At 41.3% G+C, this 27,371-nt stretch overlaps 1 protein-coding gene across 13 annotated transcripts in view; it reads right to left on the bottom strand.

Moving 5' to 3' along the window:
- The window catches only part of DGKI (diacylglycerol kinase iota), a 479,729-nt gene that overhangs the window by 21,958 nt on the left and 430,400 nt on the right, over positions 1–27,371 (bottom strand). For 11 of the 13 annotated variants that reach the window (XM_043463812.1, XM_043463811.1, XM_043463815.1 and 8 more), the window contains one exon: positions 3,597–3,634. The exons of the other annotated variants lie outside the window; for them this stretch is intronic. In XM_043463812.1, the coding sequence (XP_043319747.1) occupies positions 3,597–3,634 (38 nt within the window). The remainder of the gene's footprint in view (positions 1–3,596; positions 3,635–27,371) is intronic. 13 annotated transcript variants of the gene reach the window in all.

The following is a 27,371-nucleotide window of genomic DNA, read 5'->3' on the forward strand; positions in this document are numbered from 1 at the left end:
AAGCTGCTTGCCCCTTTCCAGCATGAGATCACATGCACAGGCATACAACAGACACACGCATAGCCATGTCTGGCTCCCTCCTTCATCCAGATCTGCAGTCTGCCTGCCTTCTATTTATCATCCAACATATACCACGCAACAAGGCTTGAGATGATCCATGGGATAAGAACCAAAAGGGTTCAGAGAATGTAGTAGTAGAAACCCAAAAGACTTCCAAAAGACTGGGGGAAAAACAAATTTTGCAGCCTGAGAATTAGGTGCTAAATGGGGACACAGTCTTAAGTTTGTGAAATACTGCACATTACAGAACTGTAATGTAAGTGAAAACGGATCTCTGTTCTCTAAACTGCCATAATCAGAACAAGGCCTTACTGGAGCTTCTAAAATGTAGCTTTAGAATAAATAAGAATCAACTAACCCAGCATGTAATAAGCAAAAGGAATGCGTCTACCACCAAGAAGTTAGATGGCATAGTATTATTAAAAAAAAAAACAAACTCCTAAGGTCATAGAGAGTAAACTCATAGTTCATACATTCACTCAAATACAACTATAGATTAGCCATGTGCCAGATGCCAGGGAAACTAACATGAATACAACTTGACCACTGACCTCTAAGCTTCCAAGATCTCACCATCCGTGGGAGAGAGAGATGTGTAAAGAATTGCACAGAGATGAAGAGGACAATGAGGAGGGTAGCACAGGGCACTAGGAAAACATAAAGTAGGGGGTGGAAAAATATCATGGAAGACTTCCTAGAAAACTGATCAAAAAGGAGCAATTGACTGGAAGTAAGGAACATGGGGTTTCCCAGGTGGCACTAGTGGTAAAGAACCTGCCTGCCAATGCAAGAGACGTAAGTGATGTGGGTTCGATCCCTGGGTTTGGAAGATTCGCTGGAGGAGGAAATGGCAACCCACTCCAGTATTTCTGCCTGAAGAATCCCCATAGACAGAGGAGCCTGGCAGGCTACAGTCCATAGGGATGCCAAGAGTCGGACACCACTGAAGCGACTGGCGTGCACAAGGAACATACAGAGTTTTCATGCCTAAACTGAGAAGCAAAGGAACAGGAAGGAGTAGCTAAGCGTCTTCCACAAAAATCTAAGAGAGTACTGTTCTGTTCAACTGTACTGTCTCACAATGGCACATCCATTCTTTGTGGGAAGATCCACAAAGGACTTGGGCTCAGAGCAGCAGAGACCCAATCCATCAGCTGCCCCGATTCTGCCTTGCTGTGGTGTTCACAGACACTGTGACCATGAGGTTAGTCCATGGGTGTGTGGTGCAGCCCAGCGGAAAGGAGCTACTCATGACAGCCTGCATGCAGGGCTGATCCAGGGTCTATTCTCAGTTCACTGGTGTGCCTGGACCTTGCTTCCCCCCTCAACTCTCCCTCTCTCCCTCTCCTTCCTCACTCCCATGACACACACACCCAGTTGAGTATTTAATATTTATAGTACTTTCTACATGGGACAGAGAAATGGAAGAAGATAAAGAAAAGGAGGGGAAAGTACTTGGGAAGGAAAAGAAAGAAAAAAAGTGAAAAAGAAAAACCCTAAGGCTTTATATTTCACCTCTCAGTAAATCAGATGTTACTGAGTCATTTCTCAGTCATCTAGGAAAGAATTATAACAGAGAATGAAATAAGGCAACCAGCCGAATATAGTGATTTCCCTTCTCTCACATAATTCTCTGTTAAGTACCAAAGAAGTGCAGTAACATGCCCAAGGCCCTGGAAAATCTGTTGCCTAGACTAAAAGTATATACAAAACAAAATGAAGTGGTTTCAAAGGTACAGCAACATTTTGCAAAATTTTCTGGCTTAGAAACTCTGCAAGAACAGGGATCAGGTCTGAACTCATGCCTCTTGTTCACAGAATCCAAAAAGGCTTTGTAGGATAATATTTGGTTTAATCCACTGCCTGGAAATGGCATTGAATTCAGGGATATACACTGCTTAGAGAGCACTTTCCTCTTGTGGACAACAATTCCTAGTAACACTGTGATCTGGACATGGCACGGGCACCATTCCCAGGGATGTGTGTCTGAAGATGACAGTTTAACAAGAGGCTGACAACCTTCTCAGCCCTTGTTTTCTGCTAGTAACCTGTTAACAATGTAGTTCTGAGGTTTCTCAGTTTATTCAACAGATGTGCTTCCAAAGAACTTGTACACAAGAGCTTGTGTGTGTGGGAAAGTCGCTCAGTCATGTCCTGCTCTTTGCGACCCCATGGACTATACAGTCCATGAGATTTTCCAGGCCAGAATACTGGAGTGGGTAGCCTTTCCCTTCTCCAGGGGATCTTCCCAACCCAGGGATCAAACCCAGGTCTCCTGCATTACAGGTAGATTTTTTACTAGCTGAGTCATCAGGGAAGCCTAAGAATACTGGGGTGGGTAGACTATCCTTTCTCCAGTGGATCTTCCCGACCCAGGAATTGAACCTGGGTCTCCTGCATGGCAGGTGGATTCTTACCAACTGAGCTAGTGCTTCTTAACTTTCTTTTAAGGCTTCTGGTTTCTCAATCGGGGATAGCGCTGAACTTCTTGAGTTAGTTAGAGACTGCTTGGGAAAGTTGCTGATAATACAGAGCAGATCAATGCCACTGTGGCCTATACAGGGATACGTTGTGGTGTATACAGGGATACCCGAGCAGTCTTAAGTCCTGCCACCTGAAAATAACTTGGGACCAAATATAGCTTTCTGGGTATTCATGGACTATATTATACTTTATAACAAATATTTGTCTCCCTGCTATGTTTCACTATTAAAGGAACACAGATTAACACTGTATTAACAAAATAGCTATCTTGGGAGAGAACCTTCTATGAAGTTATAGGAACAATCTTAAGAGCTTTACATGAATTTTATATTCAATCCTCACAACAGAGCAAAGAGAGGAGCAATGTGATTCCATTTTACAGATGAAGAAACGGAGGCCCAGAGACAATTAGGTAAACATACAAAGTCTCATATACAGTCAAAGGCAGAGCCCAGATCTGAACCCAGACAGTCTGACTTCAGAATTTGCATTCACTCAGGAGGCAGCAGTTTCCTCTGAACTAAATTCTCCAGAAAACATGAGCACAAATCACAATACTCAAGGCAGATCAGAGTTATCTTCTTCTGATTAACTGTGATCCCCAGAGTTCAAAATGGCAATAATGTTGCAAGATGTAGGCTCTTGTCTAAGAAAAGCACTTCTGGATATTATCCAGGTTATTCTTATAGATGCATTCATTTAAAGACTTGGGCTGAAAGAAATCTTTAAACTTCAAATATTAGTTCCAGAGAGCAGGAACCCGGGGCACTATGAGCACTGTCTCCTGGGGACACGTATCAGCTGTAACCAGTCAGGGCAGACAGCCCTGTGCCTTTGCAAAGACCCTTTGCTGTTCGGAGACATGGCAATGATACAAGGACTCCTCTCACCCTCTCTGCTCAATTCTCAAAAAGAACATCCTTCTGCCTTCTACCCAGCTAGCACCTGGGGGATGGGAAATGATAAATGCGATCATGAAAATTTGGTGAGAAATTATGCTGATTTAGAGTTCTTAAAGAATCACCAAAAGTTCTGGTAGGAAGATATCTTACCTTCATAAGATCACCAGCTACTACTGCCTGCAAAATTGCTGTGAAAGACAAAAGAGAGATGTCCCATTAGTAGAAGACCCTCTCATTAAAATATTACAAAGGGCTGGATCCATATTTTGGAGACACAGTCTACATTTGAGGTGGGGATCAGGGGAGGAGAAGCATGCCAAAGGTTGAAACGTGGGACAGACTGAGGCCTTCTCTTCAGCCCTTCCCTCCCTGGGCATTCATCTTGTACATCATTCTAGAGCCAACGGAAACTCCCTCCAGCCCTGGTACAGAAAAGCGAATATGAAATATAGAGTCACACATACTGGATTCAAATCTTAGCTCTGACCATTATAGGCAGTGAAATACTAGGCAAGTTACTTAACCCCTCTGAGCTTCAGTTTCCACATCTGTAAACCAACATGTCTCAATGATATCAGATCTTTGAAAGGGTTTATTAAATCATATAAATGTTCTTATCTCATCCACTGATGCAGAGTGCCTGATCATTAGGATTTCCCTGCTTTCTAATTGCTTCTACTTTGTCCTTTGGGGGTTCAAAAATTATTAGTAATTTTGTGTTCTATAATTATAAATAAATACCTACTGCTATGGAAAGAAGAATTAGAAACAATAAAGAAGAAACACATATTTTAATTATGTTCTAAAGAAAGTAATCATACATTTGGCATAAAATTCATTGGTGATTCCTATAGAAAGAACTCTGAAAATTTAAACTAATTGTAAGGCTACTTGGTGGTGGTGGTGGTGGTGATTTAGTCGCTAAGTCGTGTCTGACTCTTAAGACCCCGTGGACTGTAGCCCGCCAGGCTCCTCTGTCCATGGGACTCTCCAGGCAAGAATATTGGAGTGGGTTGCCATTTCCTTCTACTTAGCTGAGGGGAAAATAATCTAAGTACCTGTGCATGTCACGTGGGGTACAGAAGAAAAATGAAAAAAATATAACTAATGAAAGAGGAAAAGAATATAGGACTGTCTAATGCGATTATGTTTCCTAAAGGGGACCATTGTATTAGGTCAAAAATGGTCCCTTTAGAAAAACACCTATATTTTAAAATGGCTCAAGAAAAAGATCATTTTAAAGTTACTCCCCCCCCCAAAATTAGAAGGTTTGAAGTTTATTTTTCAAAGTATCAATTTACTCTTATTTCAGAATCTCTCGTATACAGTTAGCCAAAAATGCAGTATCAAAGCACACGATGCCCTTGACTACCACTGAAAAAAGCCCTTGAAGCTTTCATCATGAGCACTTATGGACCCTGGGTGATCAGAGGCAAAGAACCACAGGCATGTTCAACTTGTTCAGAGGCCCAGGGCCGAGTGCCTTCCCTCTGACCAAAGCAGAAGACTTGGAAACCCTAGGAAATGATGATAGCTGCTCGACCACAGAAGGAAGAAGAAGGAAGGAAGAAGAGTGAAAAAGGAAGAATAGGAAAGAGAGGGAAGAATGTTTCCTTTCCATAACAAACTGTTTAAGCTGGGACTTTGATTCCAGGCACAATAATGCTCTTTGTACATGGTCAGTGTGCACCAATCAGTTGTTGAACTGACAGAAAAGAGTGTTAGTCTCCAGTCGTGTCCAACTCTTTGCAGCCCCATGAACAGTAGCCCATCAGGCTCCTCTGTCCATGGGATTCTCCAGGTAAGAATACTGGAGTGGGTTGCCATTTCCTTCTCCAGATATAAAAGAAAGCAAAGAGGAAAGGAGTGAAAAGGCAATGGAGATAAAAATAACAGAAAAGGGGACTTTCTAATGGTCCAGTGGCTAATACTCAGCACTCCTAATGCAGGGGAGGCGGGGTTCTATCCCTGATCAGAGAACTAGACCCCACGTGTCACAACTAAGAGTTCACATGTCATAACTAAAGACCCTGCGTGCTGCAACTATGACCTGGCACAGACAAGCAAACAAATATGTATTTCTAAAAAATAACAGAAAGGGAATTGATAAAATGTTGTATGTCAAAAGAACCTAAGAAACATGTCTCTTTCTTCCTTTTACAGATGGGACACTGACATTCAGAGGGAAATGACTCTCTCAGGGTACAGAGACCATGGTAGCTCAATCACCCCACAATGCAGGTCCCTGTGACCATCCCAGGCTCTGTCCTATGCCCTCTGGGAGTTTACCCTGTAGTAGCTCTCCAGGGCTCTGCGGGGCCTAAGGAAAATGAAAGGAAATAGTCTTTAACTGGAGTCTAATTCCAATCTCTGCAATTTACTTGTTGTTCAGTCGTTAAGTCATGTCTGACTCTTTGCAACTGCATGGACTGTAGCACACCAGGCTTCCCTGTCCTTCAATATCTCCCAGAGTTTGCTCAAACTCATGTCCATTGAGGCGGTGATGTCATCCAACCATCTCATCCTCTGCCAGCCCCTTCTACTCCTGTCCTCAATCTTTCCCACCCTCAGGGTCTTTTCTAATGAGTCAGCTCTTCACATCAGGTGACCAAAGTATTGAAGCTCCAGCCTTATCATCAGTCCTTCCCATGAGTATTCAGGGTTGATTTCCTTTAGGATTGACTGGTTTGATCTCCTTGAAGTCCAAGGGACTCTCAAGAGTTCTCCAGCACCACAATTAGAAAGCATCAATTCTTCAGCGCTCAGCCTTAAGAAGTCAAACTTTTTAAATCAACTTTCTTATCTAAAGTAAGATTAACAGCTGTCCTGGTCACCTCTCTCTAGTAAAGATGAAGCCAAATAACCACTTTATAAATAGGATAAGTTATACTGACAGAATGGATAGATTATAGTACTTCTGTGACTACGCATAAGTACATGAAAAACACATACACACACTTCAGAAGGAGCCTAGCTAGGAGGGTAAATTGGTGTGTGAAGTCAATCGGGCATATCACTGTTCATACGGCCCTCATCAGAGGTGAGGCAGGGCTGCAGGAGCCAGTGAGATGGTGGAGCTTTCCCAAGATCTCAACTCTGCATGAGAGGACAGGAAGAGAGAAGCAGGGGCAGGTACGAGCAATTGCAGGTATGGGAGAATGACTCAGCTTGGGCTTTTATGCTACAGAATATTCTATATCCATTTAGGAGAGAAAGAAGGTTAGGGTAACTGCCTTGGAAGGCAGTTAGTGAAAAGCCTTGAAAATGACACACAGACGTTCCTAACAATAGAGAGCCTGCATTTTCAAGACCACATTGAAACACTTCCCAGACATTTAAAAGAAATAAAAAGAAGAAAGAATAAAGGAGAGAGAAAAGTAGAATTCGCTAACTTAAAGCACCAGTGAACAACATTTGGTGCATATAAGCAATAAGTCAGGATGATGAAAAAATTCTCCAGGGTAAATACTATTGGAAGAGTACTGAACATGAGTGAATGGATGAATGAGAGGCTCGGGGGAAACTTACTGGCTACCTGCCGAGTTCAAAGGATTGTTGGAGGAGGTGAAGTTAAGCCAACTCTTCCACAATCAGTGGTTTAATTAGCAAAAAGATTTGGGAAATCCTTAAAAGATGAAGGGAAGATACAAAGGAGGACTTGGAAGTTAAGAGTTGTCCGAAGGGCCCTGGGAAGAGGTCTGCATGATCACACCTGAGGCTGGGCTGTCATACATCGTGACTGTGAAGTTCCAGTGGGACCACTCCGGTGAGCACCTCTTCATCCAGAGAAGGGACCTACATTTTTATCCTGTGAGTAATGACAAGCTAAGGAGGAGTTAAAAGTAGATCAGAGAATCATGTTAATGTCCTGACATGTGCCAGTTTGATTCAGCCCCTCCCTTCCTATGAACAGAGTTGTGACTTGCTCTCAGCTCATGTGCCCCCATCACGGCAGCTTTCCATTACTACCTCACTCCACTCACAAGCATCTTTATTTATGTCTTTTGGTTTCCTAGCTTCCCAATTTAAAGTCCCCCTGAACAGACAGAAGAGCATATAAAAGAATCATAACCACAAATAATTTCCAATTGTACTGGAGATGGAAAACATGAATATTTATTTTTAAGTCAAGCAATACACTCAAGGGTAGCTATTATGCAAACATTATTAGGCACAAGGCTCTCTTCTCTGCTGATTAATGCCCTTTCCTCCTGAACACTGTTGTTTAAGATTTCCTCTGCATAAACAGAGCTTGAATCCATTAGTATTCAACTCCAGATAATAACCTTCTGGAAGATCAAGCTTAAAAACAAATAATGAATTGTTATGATTACAGCATTATTTTTTTATTATTTCTTCAGCTCAGAGCCTGCCTTCTGGCCTTTTCCAAAACTCCTTCCTATAGGGTAAACAATGCTCTCAAATTCAAAAGAACAAGGGAAGTTAGATGGCCAGTGGGATACAAGGGTTATTGGGTAGATGACTATTAAGTTTCCTGGACAGTTAAATCATATAAACTTATATAGTCAGACAGGAAAGTAAGGGGGTAGAGGACTGAAAAGTTTGTCATTTTCAGAGCATTTAGAAGTTGAATCATTAGCTCATAAGTAATGACTTATTTTTCCTTCAGCACTGTGCCTTCTGATCAACTGCTAAACAGTAAACATCCTGACAGAAAGCTGGAATGGAAAGTCAGGGCTACCGGGAAGGAGCCAAGTGTCTTCCTCTCACAGCCTCTCCTTCTTCGGCCTGGATTCCCAAAAGCCCAGACATCCTTAGACATCTGTGCACAGAAGGAAAAAAATGACTCCCTCCCGTCATGACGGGGAGAAAATAGTCCATGGGCCACTGGCTGGCTCACCTGCTTCTGCCAGGCCAGGCCCTGTTCCAAGCTGACTGCACAAAATAAACTCCATCTTCTCAGGAAGCTGATATTTTGGCAAGAAATCCAAACTAGGAAGGGATATATTTTAACTGAGTTTAGAACTATATTGCCTGAGTTTAAGGCTTGTGAGCCTGGCAGGCTACAGTCCACAGCATTGCAGAGTCAGACACGACTGAAGTGACTTAGTATGCCCGCACATCATTAACTAGCTATAACCTTGGGCAAGTTAGTTTAACCAAGCTTCAGCTCTCTCATTAGGAAAATGAAGATAAAATCAGTTCTTTTGAGACTCTGCCTTGCAAATAAGCTCAAGGAACAGTGACTCTGACCGCTGGTTTTCTGTGTAGAACACCATGGAATACTGATGTTAACACCATTACACAGCAATGAATCACTTCTTAGCTATGAAATGAGAAGGTGAGACTCAAGTCAATTACAGTTCTAGAACATGGCATATGACTAATTCCAAAGGGATAGTTTAAGGTCGCGAAGTTTGCTTTGCAACAAAAATATTTGCAAAAAAAAAAAGTGTACAGAACTTGGCAAAGCCACCATGCTTGTAAATCTCAATAAATCAACTAAAATAACTATAAACAGTCACAATTCTGAGCACTTCTGTCTATTTAAAATTTTTAACCTTTCATGTTATTTTTCAGTTTTAAAATTAATCTTCTGTTCCTGATTGTCACTTGCTAATGATAGTGGCCATCTAAATCTTTTATTTTCATCATGGAAGAAAAAGATTAGAAGTAACAACAGAAACTGTTGAACAAAAATGGCGTGTGGAGGCCTAGGGGGTAAAAATGAGCCGATTCACTGAGATTCATAAATATACATCTGACTTTGCCAAGTTCTGCATACATTTTACTCCTAAATATTTACAAAGCAAGAGTCAGCACATAAAATAATGTGTCAGGAATCATATTCCACATTCCAGAACTCTATGTGGTCTTAGTCTAACCCTTGCATTTAATAGAGGAGGAAAATGGTGCTTGAGAAGTAACTTTCCAAGGTCACACAGGTAGTTAGCAATCCAGCTGAGAGAGACAGAAGGATGCTAGTTTCTTTTATTTTTATTTTTTTTTTAAATATTTTCTTTTATTATCTCTGAATCTGAGGTCAGAATTCCTTCCCCCTTCTGTTTCCTCTGTAACTGGGAGCAGGGTGGCAGAAATTAAAACACCCTCAAATGAGAGCTTCACAGATGCATCAGACAGAAAGTGAAGTCATTTTATGGCTTCAGGCTCCAACCCTTCTTACACCAAAGCAGACGCTGAAGGACCAGCACCCCTGTGGCTAGCGTGAGGTTCACAGTTCCCTTGATCTGATCACAACAGGTGTCTTCACACTTTTCCTTTCTTAGTATTGCTCAGTCCCACAGAGGCTGCACTCCCAGGTGCCTGAGAGCTTACTTCTCTGAGATCCATATTTCTACATAGCTTTTCCTGTATTTTCCTGATCAGCAGCATTCTGTCCAATTTCTCTGCTTCATGAACAGCAAGCCCTGGTACATTAGCAACAAACTGTGAAGGCTCAGCTCCCCAAAATGGAATTTAAAATAAGCATCAAAAATAGCAAAGGTAACCTAACACACATTTCATGGTATGGATAACTACGCTGAACTATCCTAATTGGACATAAAGGAGGAAGTCACACATGAAAATACTGTAATTAATATTATTTTACATACTCTTACTGAACAATCCCAAGACAAGGTGAAAGAAAAGAGGAATCAGATATTGCTAAAGACCTCTGCATGTTAATTGAGGCCTCAAAGAAGTTTTGACAATTGATAATAACATATGTTGCCAAGTTATTTATTAATAGTAATAGCCCAAACACTAAGGGCTCTTAATAATATATTAGAACAAATTTAAGATTATTCTTCTAATGACACACAAATCTGTATCAGTTCCCTATTCTTGCATAGCAAAACATTCCAAAACATAGTGACTTAAAACACAACAATTATTTATTTTGTTCAAAAGTGCAGCTTGGGCTGGGTTAAACAGAAACTGTTGTTTCTGCTTGATCTGGCATCAGTTGGGGCAGATTCACTGAGAGCTCAAAGATCCACTTTCAAGATGATCACACACATGACTGCTAAGTAGGAGATGGCTTCACCTGGGAGCTCTGACTCCTCTTGTGTGGACTTCCATGGGCTGCCTGGGCTCCCTCTGGAAATGATGACTGTGTTTCAGAAGCAACCATTCCAAGGGAGCCCAGTGGAAGTCACCTTGCCTTGGACCCTACCACAGCGTCACATGTGTTCTGCTTCAGTCTTAAGTTTGTCCATATTCAAGGAAAGGAGATACACACTCCATAGCTCAATGAAAAAACAGTCAAAGACATGTTGCAAGAAGAATGTGTGGGGTGGGAGACAATGCTGTTTTAGGAAAAACACGATCTGTCACGTCCTACACTTGCGTCATGATGTGCTTGGAGTCAAGGGGTTGGTGCTGACCTTCAGTCAGTGTTGGGAGGTGCCCAAGAACACTTCTGTGACAGATACAATGTCATCTGTTTTACATTGAGCATCTCAGCAGATAAATACAAACGGCTGAGAACTACTTATCTGAAGGAGCAGGTTTTTGGAGTAGGAAGAGGAAAGGCAAGTAGAAGACTCTGCAGACAGATTGGTTGAGTTGAATGAGGAATTCTATATAAGGTATTAAAAAGCAGAGACATCACTTTGCTGACAAGACTATGGCTTTTCCAAGGTCAGGAGTGGCGGCTGTGAGGAGATACCCCACGCCCAAGGGCAAAGCAGAAGCCCCAGCAAGATGGTAGGAGGGGTGGATTCACGTTTAGAATCAAACCCCTTTCCCACCAGAGACGCTCAGAGGGCTCAAGCAAACCTTGTGCACACCAGGACCAAGGGACCCCACAGAGACTGAGAGAGAACTGTGTTTGAGTGTCCCCTGTGGAGGGACGGGTCAGCAGTGGACTGCCACGGCGCAGGGGCTCTGGGTGCAGCAGACCTGGGCACGGCATAAGCCCTCTTGGAGGAGGTCGCCATTAACCCCACCACAGAGCTGCCAGAACTTGCACAGGACTGGGAAGTAGACTCCTGGAGGGCACAAACAGGACCTTGTGCACCAGGACCCAGGAGAAAGGAGCAGGGACCCCACAGGAGACTGACCAGACCTGCCCGTGAGCGTCCAGGAGTCTCCAGCAGAGGCGTGGGTTGTGGCGGCCTGCTGCAGGGTGGGGGGCACAGAGTGCAGCAGTGCCTGCCTGGAATCTTTTGGAGGAGGTCGCCATTATCTTCATTACCTCCACCATAGTTTGGCCCCAGCAGGGAGGGAACACAGCTCCACCCATGAACAGAAAACTGGATTAAAGATTTACTGAGCATGGCCCCGCCCATCACAACAAGAATAGTTTCCACCTCAGTCTGTCTCTCCCATCAGGAAGCTTCCATAAGCCTCTTATCCTTCTCTATCAGAAAGACTGAAAACCACAGTTACAGAAAACTAACCAATCTAATCACATGGACCACAGCCTTCTCTAACTCAATGAAACTATGAGCCATGCCATGTAGGGCCACCCAAGACAGACAGGTCATGGTGGAGAGTTCTGACAAAATGTGGTCCACGGGAGAAGGGAATGGCAAACCACTTTGTATTCTTGCCTTGAGAACCCCATGAACAGTGTGGAAAGGCAAAAAGATAGGGCACTGAAAGATGAACTCCCCAGGTCAGTAGGTGCCCAATATGCTACTGGATATCAGTGAAGAAATAACTCCCAAAAGAACGAAGGGATGGAGCTAAAGCAAAAACAATACCCAGTTGTGGATGTGACTGGTGATAGAAGCAAGGTCCGATGCTGTAAAGAGCAATATTGCATAGGAACCTGGAATGTCAGGTCCATGAATCAAGGCAAATTGGAAGTGGTCAAACAGGAAACAGCAAGAATGAATGTCGACATTCTAGGAATCAGTGAACTAAAAGGGACTGGAATGGGTGAATTTAACTCAGATGACCATTATATCTACTACCACGGCCAAGAATCCCTTAGAAGAAATGGAGTAGCCACCATAGTCAACAAAAGAGTCTGAAATGCAGTATTTAGATGAAATCTCAAAAATGACAGAATGATCTCTATTTGTTTCCAAGGCAAACCATTCAATATCACAATAATCCAAGTCTATGCCCTGATCAGTAATGCTTAAGAAGCTGAAGTTGAACAGAGCTGACTGTGGCTCAGATCATGAATTCCTTATTGCCAAATTCAGGCTTAAATTGAAGAAAGTAGGGAAAACCATTAGACCATTCAGGTATGACCTAAATCAAATTCCTTATGATTATACAGTGGAAGTGAGAAATAGATGTAAGTGACTAGATCTGATAGAGTGCCTGATGAACTATGGAAGGTTTGTGACACCATACAGGAGACAGGAATCAAGACCATCCCCAAGAAAAAGAAATGCAGAGAAGCAAAATGGCTGTCTGAGGAGGCCTTAAAAATAGCTGTGAAAAGAGAAGCCAAAAGCAAAGGAGAAAAGGAAAGATATACCCATTTGAATGCAGAGTTCCAAAGAATAGTGAGGTGAGATAAGAAAGCCTTCTTCAGTGATCAATGCAAGAAATAGAGGAAAACAATAGAATGGGAAAGACTAGAGATCTCTTCAAGAAAATCAGAGATACCAAGGGAACATTTCATGCAAAGATGGGCTCAATAAAGGACAGAAATGATACGGATCTAATAGAATACACAGAAGAACTGTACAAAAAAGATCTTCAAGACCCAGATAATCACGATGGTGTGATCAATCACCCAGAGCCAGACATCCTGGAATGTGAAGTCAAGTGGGCCTTAGGAAGCATCACTACGAACAAAACTAGCGAAGGTGATGGAATTCCGGTTGAGCTATTTCAAATCCTAAGAGATGAAGGCCATGAAAGTGCTGCACTCAATATGTCAGCAAATTTGGAAAGCTCAGCAGTGGCCACAGGACTGGAAAAGGTCAGTTTTCATTTCAGTCCCAAAGAAAGGCAATGCCAAAGAATACTCAAACTACCGCACAATTGCACTCATCTCACACATTAGTAAAATAATGCTCAAAATTCTCCAAGCCAGGCTTCAACAATACGTGAACCATGAACTTCCAGATGTTCAAGTTGGTTTTAGAAAAGGCAGAGAAACCAGAGATGAAATTGCCAACATTCACTGGATCATTGAAAAAGCAAGAGTTCCAGGAAAACATCTATTTCTGCTTTATTGACTATACCAAAGCCTTTGACTGTGTGGATCACAATAAACTGTGGAAGGTTCTGAAAGAGATGGGAATACCAGACCACCTGACCTGCCTCCTGAGAAATCTATATGCAGGTCAGGAAGCAACAGTTAGAACTGGACATGGAACAACAGACTGGCTCCAAATAGGAAAAGGAGTACATCAAGGCTGTATATTGTCACCCTGCTTATTTAACTTATATGTAGAGTACATGATGAGAAATGCTGGACTGGATGAAGCATAAGCTGAAATCAAGACTGCCGGGAGAAATATCAATAGCCTCAGATACGCAAACGACACCACACTTAGGGCAGAAAGAGAAGAACTAAAGAGTCTTTTGATGAGATTGAAAGAGGAAAGTAAAAAAGTTGGCTTAAAACTCAGCATCAGAAAACTAAGATCATGGCATCCGGTCCCATCACTTCATGGCAAATAATTGGGGAAACAGTGGAAACAGTGGCAGACTTTATTTTGGGGGGCTCCAAAATCACTGCAGATGGTGACTGCAGCCATGAAATTAAAATACACTTACTCGTTGGAAGGAAAGTTAGGACCAATCTAGACAGCATATTAAAAAGCTGAGACATTACTTTGTCAACAAAGTTCCATCTAGTCAAGGGTATGGTTTTCCCACTAGTCACATATGGATGTGAGAGTTGGACTATAAAGAAAGCTGAGCAGTGAAGAATTGATGCTTTTGAACTGTGGTGTTGGAGAAGACTCTTGAGAGTCCCTTGGACTGCAAGGAGATCCGACCAGTCCATCCTAAAGGAAATTGGCCCTGAATATTCATTGGAAGGACCGATACTGAATCTGAAACTCCCATACTTTGGCCACCTGATGCAAAGGAGCTTCCTCGGAAAACACCCTGATGCTGAGAAAGATTGAAGGCATGAGGAGAAGGGGATGACAGAGGATAAGATGGTTGAATGGCATCACTGACTCAATGGATATGAGTTTGAGTAAACTCTGGGAGTTGGTGATGGACATGGAAGCCTGGTGTGCTGCAGTCCATGGGGTTGCAAAGAGCTGGACACAACTGAGCGATTGTATTGAACTGATGGCTTTTCCAGTAGTCATGTATGGATGTGAGAGTTGGACCATAAGGAAGGCAGAGTGCCAAAGAACTGATGCTTTCAAACTGTGATGCTGGAGAAGACTCTTGAGAGTCCCTAAGGCGAAAGCAAGGAGATCAAACCAAGTAGTCCTAGAGGAAATCAACCCTGAATATTCATTAGAAGGACTAATGCTGAAGCTCCAATACTCTGGGCACCTGATGCAAAGAGCCAACTCACTGGAAAAGACTCTGATGCTGGGAAAGGTTAAGGGCCGGAGGAAATGAGGGAGACAGAAGATGAGATGATTGGATGGCATTACTGACTCAATGGACATGAGTTTGAGCAAATTCCTGGTGACAGTGATGGACAGGGAAGCCTGGTGTGCTGCAGTCCATGGGGTTGCAAAGAGTTGGACACGACTGAGCGACTGTACAACCACCACCACACAAGGTATACTCTCTTTAATCATCAAATGTGAGAGAAGATTGCCCCTCCTCTTTCTCTTCTCCAGTCAGGCAAACACTCATAGATCTTGAGTCTTATATTCCTCATATTCTGCCTACTGGTGTCTCCTCCACTGCTGAAATAGAGCATGTGGGGTACAGAGCACACATCTCACATATTCTGTTATCACCTCATCTTCGTTGGGATGAACCCATCAGTGGTTAATGTAAAGGCCATTCAATGCTACAGTGGTCTAAGACTCACATAGCGCCTGTGCCAAATTCCTTTTAGCATGTGCAACCATAGATGGAGACATAAATAGGTTTTGTGTCTCTCTAATGACAGAGTTAATCCTCAATTGGTCCCTGCTAACCGAATGCATGACTATATATGGGTTCTTTCCATCTGCTGCAGCAGTCTTTCTGAAGCTGTTATTAGCATGGAAGACGTCTCCTGTTTGCAGAAAAAACAAACAGCCCCCACCCATCCAGAGTTCCCTTCTGGCAGAGAATGTGCACCATGCTGCCAGAGGACCAGGATGTGCTCTGTTCAGTCAGTTCCGTTTCTCTTACAGATCACTGGAATGGACCATAAACCTGAAGGAACCAGATGTCTCTCCCAAACATCCCATTTGTTTATCTCTTGTTGTGAAACTGTTTTCCCATTGTTTTTCGTGTTTAAGCCCCATCTCTGCAATTAAGCCACAAGCACAGAGATGGTGTTTTTAGTTTTTTTCCCCTCTTTGCTTTATCCATATGCCACCTCTTAATGAAAACTCTCTAGTACAGAAAACATATGTAACACTTACTAGCCACTTGGTCTGGTGATTCGCCTGGCTATCATTTCAACACTCTTCAAACTCTGGGTCAAGGGAGATGTTCTGAGGAATAGAACAAAGCCTACTTTACTGCCCCCTGCTACACATGGCAGTTGATTTTGGAGTTGAAAATATTTCCATATCTTTTTAAGGTATATCATGGTGCTTACCAGATGCAGTGAAATAGCATTATAAGTATCTCAATAAACCAGAAATGTTTATATATGGGTCAAATCAGAGCTTTACACTAAGCAGCAACACATGTCACTTTCTACAACACTGGTTGTAAGCCTTGTGTTAGTTACTCAATTGTGTCTGCTTCTTTGTGACCCCGTGAACTGTAGCCTGTCAGGCTCCTCTGTCCATGGGATTCTCCAGGCAAGAATACTGGAGTGGGCTGCCATGCCCTCCTCCAGGGCTTAGTTCCTTGTTAAAACAAATGTCACACATTAATTAATTTGCTTTGGGTACTGGGTTAGAGAAAAGTTCACAGGTTAAAGGGCCAACTGGGTTCATACTCTTTCAGAGTCACAATATATTACTTTCCACCAACTGTGAAAATAGGCACTGACAGTTACCGGGGGCCAGAGAAGTTCTTGAAAATTCCTTCTTGACAGTCTGTATGCTCAAAATTAATGTTTTCTCTAGTGATGACAGATTAATGTCATTTTTGTATGAAGTGGGTCAACACACTTTTTTTTATGCCCTCTTCAAAAGTAATATCCAATCATTCCCATCAAACTAGAAAAATATAAATTCATCTTTAGCATCAAGATTATAGAATACTCTCAACTATTTTTGTTCAATAAATATTAAGCCTCCATCCACAGTGAGGATTTTTCCTATTAGTCAAGGGTTTTAATCTGATTACAGCTCACTGAATTCATGAACCCTAAATAATTGTAGTACACAACAACACTCTTTCTCCTTATCGTGTGGATAAAGTCATATATATTAAAATATTTAGTGCATGGCAAACTGCTTTAGGAATGTCAGAGATTAAAAAGGAAGTTCTAGTATTCTCCAAAAGTCCTTCATCCCTAGAATGCTGAGAGAACTTAATTTAGATTGACAAACTTTGTTGCTATTTTTCCTTCTGGGCATTTAGATGATGAAGCACCATCCTGAGAGGGCCAGAGAAATAGGAGAACTAAGAAATAAGGTCCCTGTTAGCCTCACAGATGAGAGGAAGGTGCCCAAGAGAAGAAGGGCTGTCGGCCACAGTCCTGATGACTTTCCCCGAGGATCTTGGGTGACAGCACTGGGGCTTGGGCTTCATTCTTTCCCTCAATGTCAGGCTGCCTTCCTCCTGTGATGGGTCTCCTTAAACTCAGGTGATGTATTTTAGCAGTGTCCTTCAGGACCTCTAGAAGGAACTTAGGTTGGAAAAGTGCACTCATATATCATTCAGCGATAGCTGCAAGCAGATCTGACAGGGCTTGAAAGTGACGGATGGCTATTGGTTTTAACCAAACATCAAGACTGTATGGAAGTGGCGTTTAAGGCCAGGATCCAAGAACAAATGATTGTGCTCTTGAGCTCAAACAGATGAGAGGTCTACAGGTCATCCAGTCACCGGGATGTCCGTTGAGTTCCTTATCATTGTCTAGCAGCATGCTGACCACTCTGTCAGATGAAGACCTTTGTGACTGAGAGGAAGACTGGGTTTAGTGCAAACACCCCTCTCTGGAACAAAATAAAGCCAAGGAGGAGTTGACACAGCAAAAGTCACTTTCAGGAACACAGCGCAGCGAAATGCACGTCTAACAGAAGTGTACCATTACAGTAAAGAATCCGCTTGCAATGCAGGAGCCACAGGAGACATGGGTTCGATCCCTGGGTTGGGAAGATCTCCCAGATCCCCTGAAAGTGGCAACTCACTCCAGTATTCTTGCCTGGAAAATCCCATGGACAGAGGGGACTGTGAGCTACAGTTCATGGAGTCATAAAGAGTCAGACATGACTAAGCACACATGGACACATATCTGTCATATGCTGATATGCGTACGTGGACAGCTGTGAATTGGAAGCATAGAAAAATCAAACATTTTATTTCAGAGGAATGAAAAATAAGCTTTAACTTTCACTTAAGTACTATGCTAAGTTGATGAAGCAAGATCACACCTTAGAGGCAAGAATAATAAAGTTCTTGGTTAGTTCTAATGCTTGCTCTATGGGTAAGATACAAAATAGAATAGGCTTTAGTATATGAGTTGAACTTCAATGATCTTTATTAAAGAGCAGATTTTACTGTTCAGCTTCTAAGAAAGGAAATAAAAATTAAACCTTCATCCTTCTTAGGGATTCATGTATTCTAAAGACAGAAAGTAAGAGTAACTATAAAGTGACATGTACAGACCCAGGGAGCCCTGCTTGCTAAAGTAGCATGATATACAGAACAATTTCCTAGGGAATTTGTTAGAAATCATTTCAAAAGGGAAGATTTGCATTGGCAAAAAATGATGGGAGGAAAGTTTTATACAGAGAAGACACACTGGCATAGAGGCATGGAGGGCAAAGCGTAAGCAGTTTCACTTGATAAAGAAGGAAAGCTGAGGGACCTCCCTGGCAATCCAGTGGTTAAGATGCCACACTTTCAGTGCAAGGGGTGTGGGTTCGATCCCTAGTTGGGAAATAAGAACCCACATGCCATGCAGCAAGGCCAAGAAAAAAAAAAATGAGAGCTAAAATGGGGGCAGGGAGAAATGAGTCATAAATAGAAGGCACTTCCAACACGCAGAGAGCAATGTGAGGTCAAAGACTTTTTTAAAAAAATGTCAATGAAAATCACTCAGCAATTCCATTTTCCAAATATAACCTTGGCCATGACCATCATTCTTTTCCTTGAAGATAAAAAGAGCTTAAATATAGACAAGAGGAAAAAAAGGAAAGGTCACTGGGAAATCAATACCAGAAGAATGTCTGTGAATGGGTCATGCTTTCTGAAAACAAGAAGCCCTCAGGGTTAGTTGAGGAAGATACAAGGACCAAAGAGACACCTGGTCAGACAAACAGAGCAAACTGCTGCTGACACAGTATGGCTGAAATGACATTTTTGTTACCTTATAAAACAGCACTCTGATTTTTCCGCAGTGGCTGAAAAAATTGCCTTCGCTTCCTGGAGTGGAAAGAGGGGATGGGAATGTCACCAGGCTAAGCACAACTGAGTGGATTCTGGCTGATTACAAGCTCCCTTTTCAATAAGCAATGAGGCTTTGCTTTGTCAGGAGAGAAGCTGGAAGCTGCATAATTAAATAGTAATGTTATGTTGCTACCTTGATAAAAAAAAAAAAAAAAGCTACAGTGTGAAAGCTGCCTGCAGCCTTTATGCACTTTCAAAGTTCCTGTCTTTTCGGAAGATGGGTGCATGGTGAGGTATGGAAATAGCAGAGCTGTTTGTCACCCAGGCAGAAGTAACAGACTGGCACTCAGTTGCAGGAATCCACACACTAAGGGCATACGAGTCTCCAAGATACCTTTCCAAAATGGAAGATGACATTATTGGTTTTGCCTCATGTGCTTCATTGTCCAATATCCTTTCCTAGCTCAGAAGTCTGAATCTATAGAACAGAAGCGGTCTCAGGTGTCAGCCAGCTTGGCCAGCTCAATGAAGAGTCCAAGGCATGAGAGCAGTGCTCTGCCCAGGGTCACCCAACCTGTGAAGGGTGATGCCTGGACCTTCTCAGGCTAAGACCAAGGCTCGTGGTCTCTGCCTGACACCACCATCATGCTTGCGTGACCACTGCCCAGAAAGATACAGTCTTTCTCTGTCTGTTGGGCTTCCTAAAGGAGTTGTTTAGTTCCAATAAATTTATAAAGCAGGCTTAAATAAAGTCATAAGCCTATGCAAATAGGATCCAGCAGGTTTACTCATTTTGGTTATTTGACATTGATAGTTTCTCTTGTTCTCTGTTGCATTTTCACTCTCTTGCTGTGCCCCTTTCTTTTGTTAATACTTGCAAGCACACTATGCACTAGGCATAGAGCTAAATGCTTTCCCTACATTATCTAATTTGATCCTCATGGGAAGTTGACAGTGATATGTAGTATTATGACTAACAACCTCATCTGAAGGATGAAGAAAGTGAGGCTGGCTGAGGCTGACATCTGCTCAAGGGCACACAGCTAGCGTGTAATAGAGCCAGGCTGACAAGGAAGCCTTTTCTCCCCTTATTTGGCTGTACAGACTGTCAGATGGCACTATGGTGATGAAACCAGGTCCTCTCTTCCCACCATTTCCCTTGTCAGCCATGAGGGATGCAGGCTTAGTTGTCTCCATGCCCCATACTTTTCTGGCTCTGATGAGTGAAGGTGCAGAAAATAAAGCTGCAGAGCTGGTGAAAGGAAATGCAGAGCTGATTAACCTCTCACAGGTATTGTGCGGAGTTGTGATGACTGGAAGAAGGGATGATGCATGAAGCTAAGAAAGTCATCCCCTAAAATTCAGAGCACCCAAAATGGACCCAGAAAAAGAGGCTGATCTACACTGGCCAAGAGAGGAAGCATTCAGTTGACTTCGTTATTTTGCTAAAGAAGAGCTGGACTGATGACGATTTTCCTAGCTCTATGCAGGAGAGCACTGGCCTAAGAAACTATAATGGGCATTGTGGGCAGACAGAAATACACACTGGAAAATTGTTTCTAGATTCTGGAACATACAGGTTGAAGTAACACATACAGAACTAACTTCCAGGAGCCAACTGAAAGAAAGGACAATGCATTCTAGTATTTTGCAACTGGTACTTGTGATGAGAGGCTTAGTCTAAGATCATGATTTAAGGATACCAGTCACCAACAGCACTAACTCAATTCTCTGCAAGAGAAAGCCATCAAAATAGAAAATAAGCTTTAGCTAGAGTAAATTGGGGGCTCTCCAGTGGCTCAGCAGTAAAGAATCTGCCTGCAATGCAGGAGACCCATGTTTGACCCCTGGGTCGAGAAGATCCCCTGGAGAAGTAAATGGCAACCCACTCCAGTGTTCTTGCCTGGAGAATCCCAAGGACAGAGGGGCCGGCAGGCTACACTCCATGGGGTTGGAAAGAGGTGGACAAGACTGAAGTGACTGAGCATGCATACACACACAGAGCAGATTGGATGAAAAGTTTTCATTGGCTTTTAGGGTTTCTAGTCAAGTAGAACACAGACAAATAGTGTGACAATAACTATGATCCTTATATAAGGACCATACTATTATTAATACTGTCATAGCTGCCAATGTACCTGCTACCCCCTCGGTTAAATAGGTACCACTATAAACCAGATAAAATCATTGTATAGAGTAAAAAGCTTAAAGAAACAGTTTGAACTTTAGTTCAAAAAGCAAGCACAATTCACTTCTTCATCTCTGCTCTCATATAAGACTACACAGGGACCCAGCCAGGCATTTCTCACTTTCTTTTTAAACACTTACCTGTAGAACAGGGGATGTATCTGTAGGAGTGAGACCTATGAAAGCTTCCCTTGTTGCCAGAAGATCCATGACACAGCCGTGTTTGATGATCTCTCCCCACCCAACCACTTAAAAGCAAACCAGGAGGTTAGCCTTCCTCCCTTCCTAGCTCTCTCCTTTTTTCTGTTACTTTCTCATTTTGCAACGTTTTTAAAGCCTTTAATTTAAATATTCTCTGAGGCCAAAGGCAATCTAAAGTGAAGTTGTACATAAATCTTAGTAAAGAATGCTCCCCACTCAACACACACAGACATCTATAATTAGTCTTCAAGAGATAATTAGATAATGATCACCAGCAAAGTCTTCCAAAGAACCCAGAAGGCTCAAAGGATTATAGAGTTACAGTCAATAGTCGTATTTAATAAGGGGGAATGAGAGAGACCAGCAGGGTCAGGGAAGAAGTAAAGTAATATAACCTGATTTCAGAAAGCCCAGGGTAAGGGTTTGTTTTGTTTTGTTTGCCGGTTCTGCTTTGTTTTGTTTTTAATCAGCAGTGATTGTCTGTTTTCCTAGGAAATGTGAAAGAAGACAAGCCAAGGAAAAGCGTGCTGCCATTTCTGATCCTTTCCTCTCACAGAGCCTCTGGGGAGCACCCAGTGAGACCACCATTAAAGGCCATCTTTTCAGCAGAGTAGTAATGAAATTCTTTGGAAAAGGACCAGCACTAACCTATCTTCTCCAAGAGGCAACAATGTTAATGAGGCTACAATGTAACTCAAAGATGTGTACTGAAGGGTCTGTTTGCCAACATCGCATACTGCAGCAAATGTAACAGTGAGACTTGTATAGACAGAATCAACTCTGTGCCAGGGCACACCACTGAATGGGGCAACGTCTCTATTCATCGAGTGCAGAGTTAAATAGGAAGGGCAGCACTGCCCGTGGGGAGAGAAACTGGAATCCACTCAAAAAAAGAAAAAAAACAGTCAGTGAATAGGGAAGGAGAATCATGGGCATTTGAGTTGTCAGAAAAATTCATCATTGTTTGTCCTTAGAATCAACGGAGGTGGTTCCAAAACACCGAATTAATGAGCACAGAGGAGGGACTGGAATGAAGGACAAAGAAGGTGGTCTGCCAGAGAGATGGTAGGAGGGCACAGAAGCCTCACGGACGTGTGAGTACGAGGGAGATGGGATCTGGAGATGGGTCACAGGCAGGGAGTAGAAGTAATTCATTAAGGCAACAGAAGCAAAACCAGGGTGAGGAAGAACCTCACCAGTGAACGCTAAAAAGTTTGAATCTAAATAAAAAGCCAATAGAGGCTTCCATATCACAAAGAGAATTGGGGCAAACACACACACATACACACACACACACAGAGCAAAAACAAAACACTCTAACCACTATTAGCTAGCCCAAGGTCACTGCAAAGCGGTATACTGCATACTGGCCAATGACAAAAATTCTTCCCAGTAAGGCAGCTAAAGATCAGCAGATGTTTCCATCTGTATCACTGGTTACGTTTACTCATTACATTTGACTAATAAATAGCTTGTAGAAAATAAAAGGGAAAAATATCTAACTTTCTTAATCCACTCTGTTCTAGTCATAAAATACTGGGTTATTCAAAAAGTTTGTTCAGGTTTTCTGGTAAGATGTTATTAAAAAAAAAACCTGAATGAACTTTTTGGCCGACCCAATAACTGTCTTTATATGTGATATTTCCTTAAGGAAATAGCTACTTTTCAAGAATTCTACCTCTTTAAAGAGTGAGTGCTACTGACAGGAAATTAGATACCTGTTTCTTTGATTGTGGAAGTGTGGAGCTGAAATAAGTGGACAAGAATATAGCTTTAAATTGTTCTACTCTGTTAAGGGAACTGCTCACTGATATGAGAAGAAAAAAATAAAACCTCTTTGTTAATGATCAGCTCCAACCCAATAATTTTGAGGTCTCTTTTCAGCCAAAAGAATCAAGATTTCCTATTATACTACCTCAAAACTTAGCTATGCTATTGAGAGATCGTATAGATGGGCTAAATGTGGGATCTGGATGTAGAGTATCTGAGTTTGAATCCTAGTTCTAAGCCTTACCACCTACACATGTGACCTTGGACAAGTCATCCAATAGGTTCGTGCCTTACTTTCCTCATCAGTAAATGGGAATATGGGTATGATTGTACTGAAAATTAAACATACATAAAACATTTAGAGCAGTTGGTTCAGTATATAATAGTTTGGTGTGATCTTATAGTTATTTAATGTCTCTAAACCTCAACAGAAAGTCTCTTAAACCAGTGGTCCCCAACCACTTTGGCACCAGAGTCTGGTTTCAGAAGACAATTTTTCCATAGATGGGAAGGGGGTGGTTTTGGGATGATTCAAGTGCACTACATTTATTGTGCACTTTAATTCTATTATTATTATATCAGTTCCACCTCAGATCATCAGGCATTATATCCCAGAGGTTGGGGAGCCCTACCTTAAGCCACTGCCTAGAACTTATTAATTTTTAGTAACTACTAACTTATTTTCTAGTTATAACCATATTATGCCAAGTAATTTGAAAGAATAGTTGAAATTATTTTTGCTAAAACATAAGGACCGAAACCATTAATCCCTCTAACCTCAGTTTCTCAAAAATCAATTACTCTTTTTAATTTCAGAAGATAACATATTTTAAAAAACATAACTCTTAAGGTATGGAACTATTACCTGAATAAAAATGAATACAGGTTTCTCTTTCAGATAACAGGAAGAATGAGATACTTTCTTAACATTTTAAGCCAAAATGCTGGATTGAAAAAAAAATCAGGAAATGTGGAAAGATGCCTATAATACTTGCAGCAGACTTTTGAATATTCCCAAATCTCCACATATACAGAGAAACTAGAAGAACCAAAAACACATGGTGAAATTTAAGACAAAGTAACTAGATATCCTTACAAACCTCAAAATTATGAGTGGCTGGAGAGAAGACATTGACAAGTCAAGTGACCTGCATTCTATCAACATCTGTGCAGGGAAGCAATGGGGCAGCCGATGGACCTGCGAACAGGAAGCCTCAAAACAGCCAAGTGTTCACGGAACAGTACAGTGGGCCAAGGTGGGCACAGCCACAGAAACTGTCAGAAGCTTTTCCTACCTGGAACCTGCCCATGTAGATCCCCCCAAAAAGCTGTGCCCCCAAAGAGAAAAAGGTGTGCAAATGAACAAAAAATAAAGACTACAAAGGACTTAGCAAGAAACTTGGTATTGTATGGAATTAAACACAAAAACAAAGAAAACCTTTTTATGAATCTACTGACATCATCTGAATAAGATGCTCTTTGAATTAATATCTCTGTGTTTCCTATGCATTCTAAACAAGAACCAAACAAGCATTCCTACATACAAACGCAGGAATGGAGAATTTAATTGATATTAATCGAGTCTGGTAGTTTTCTCTGGCAACTGGAAAAGCTTGCAGAAGGAGTTAAAGAACTCTTATGCATAAAGGGCCAAGGAAATGAGCACCTCACCTAGAATAATCTAAAGTGAACATGAATACAAATTAGAAAAATGAACACGAAGATAACTCTGAAGAACTGATTTGGGATGCATTCCAGAGAAACAAAGAGATAACAAAATAGGGAAAGGAGGGTAAGAGACACATAGGATAGCATAAAAATGTCTAACATGCATCTAAATGGAATTCCAGAAGGAGCTACATAAGTAAGAGAAGGCATTCAGGTAGTGTTTGTACTTAAATGTCTGTGTTAGGGGGTGAAAAAGTAGAAAAAGAATAAAAATAAGACAAATGATTAGAGGAATTATAAATTATAATGTTTATAAATTATGTTTATAAATTGTAAACATAAGAAACTAATGAAACAGAAGACAAATATATAATGACAAAGGACCAATAAAGGTAAAAACTAGTTTCTTAAAAAGCCAGTAACATAAACAGATCTCTAAGCCTCTGGTGTGAGAGAGACAGAGGTGGGGGACACAGACACACACAAGAAGCAGGCACAAACAATATTAAAAATGAAAAGGTAGTTGAACCTCAGATCTCATAGAAATGACACAGATAATAAGATAGTATTTAAAAATTTGTGCCAAAATGAAAAATAACTTTAATAAAATGGATGAACTCCTTAAAAATAGTTATCAATATCGATTTAATAAGAAACAAAATCTATTTCTGTAAACATTAAACAATAGAAATCTGTCATTGAAATTTATTCCCACAAAGGGACAATTCCCAACCCCAGACAATTTTGCTAAGAGGATGTTTCAAGATATAACAGAAATAGATAGCTCAAGTGTTACACAAAGTCTTCCAGATATTAGGAAATGAGGGGACAGTTTCCAAATCGTTTTATGAAGCTCGGAATACCATACAATAAAAAAAAAAAAACAAAGACCAATCACACTGATGAACATGGATGTAAAAATTCTAAATAGAATATTAGTAAGCTGAACCCAGCAATATACAAAGGAGATATACATAATAACAAATTTGAGTTCATCTCATGCACATAATAGGTTTTCAATTATAAAATCAATTGATGAAGTGTACCACAGTAAAAGACTAAATGAGAAAAAGCATATTATCATCTCAAAAGTTGAAAAAATCAATAAAATTCAGTATTTGTTGAATTTAACAAATTTGAATGAAGGGCGAAATCCTTAAAAGTCTATCCACAAAGCAACCACACCGGCAGCACCACGACCACCTCAGTGACCTTCACAAGTGGGGTGACTTGTGGACGGCATTGACCTGGAGATCAGGAACAAGGCAATGATGCTGACCACCTCTCCATCTACTTGATACTGTACCAAGGGTTCTAATCAGCACAGAAGGAGTGAGAAAAACACATACAGAGCATAATGGTTGGAAAGGATGAGACAAAATTCTTAGTTCAGTTCAGTTCAGTCGCTCAGTCGTGTCCTACTCTTTGCAACCCCATGAACTGTAGCACGCCAGGCCTCCCTGTCCATCACCAACTCCTGGAGTCCACCCAAACCCATGTCCATTGAGTCGGTGATGCCATCCAACCATCTCATCCTCTGTCGTCTCCTTCTCCTTTTGCCCTCAATCTTTCCCAGCATCAGGGTCTTTTGAAATGAGTCAGCTCTTTACATCAGGTGGCCAAAGTACTGGAGTTTCAGCTTCAGCATCAGTCCTTCCAATGAACACCCAGGACTGATCTCCTTTAGGATGAACTGGTTGGATCTCCTTGCAGTCCAAGGGACTCTCAAGAGTCTTCTCCAAAAAAATATTAAATAAAATTCTGAGTACTTGCAGATAATATTGCCTATAGAATTTTTTCCTTACAAAAGGTCCCTTCAGATAAAGTTTATGAGTATAAATATTAGCAGGAATCTTGAGTTGAGATTTTGAAACAAGATTCTAAGGCAATTTCCTTTTAGTATGCCAACAATAATCACTTGAAAATATGATTTTAAAAATATAAAATATCACTAAAAATGTTAAGTACTTAGGAATATATTTAACAAAATATGATCAAAACTTTCATGAAACAAATTATAAAACTCTGTTGACAGGCACTTTAAAAGGTTAATTAGTCTTAAAAAATTAAATGTAGAGACGTGGTTTGAGATGGAAAGACTCATTATCATAAAAATATCAATCCTCTTATAGATTTATAGATTCATGCAATTGCCATGAGAACTGCAACACAAAACTTGGTAACTTGATTCTAAAATTTATACAAAGAAGCAAAAGTCCATGTGTATCAAGACACCGTGGATGAAGAACAAATTTAAGGTAACTCCTATATAATCAAGATTTCCATCGAAGTTAGACCTTTTAAAACATGTGAAAAAACTAGCTGGAAACTCAACATTCAAAAACTAAGATCATGGCTCATCACTTCATGTCTCATAACTTCATGGCAAACAGAAGGAAAAAAGCAGAAGCAGTGACAGATTTTATCTTGTTGGGCTCCAAAATCACTGTGATGGTGACTGTAGCCATGAAATTACAAGATGCTTGTTCCTTGAAAGGAAAGTTATGACAAAACTAGACAGCGTATTAGAAAGCAGAGATATCACTGTGCTGACAAAGGTCCATCTAGTCAAAG

The sequence above is a fragment of the Cervus canadensis genome, chromosome 3, assembly GCF_019320065.1.
Source record: "Cervus canadensis isolate Bull #8, Minnesota chromosome 3, ASM1932006v1, whole genome shotgun sequence".
Classification (NCBI taxonomy): Eukaryota; Metazoa; Chordata; class Mammalia; order Artiodactyla; family Cervidae; genus Cervus; species Cervus canadensis.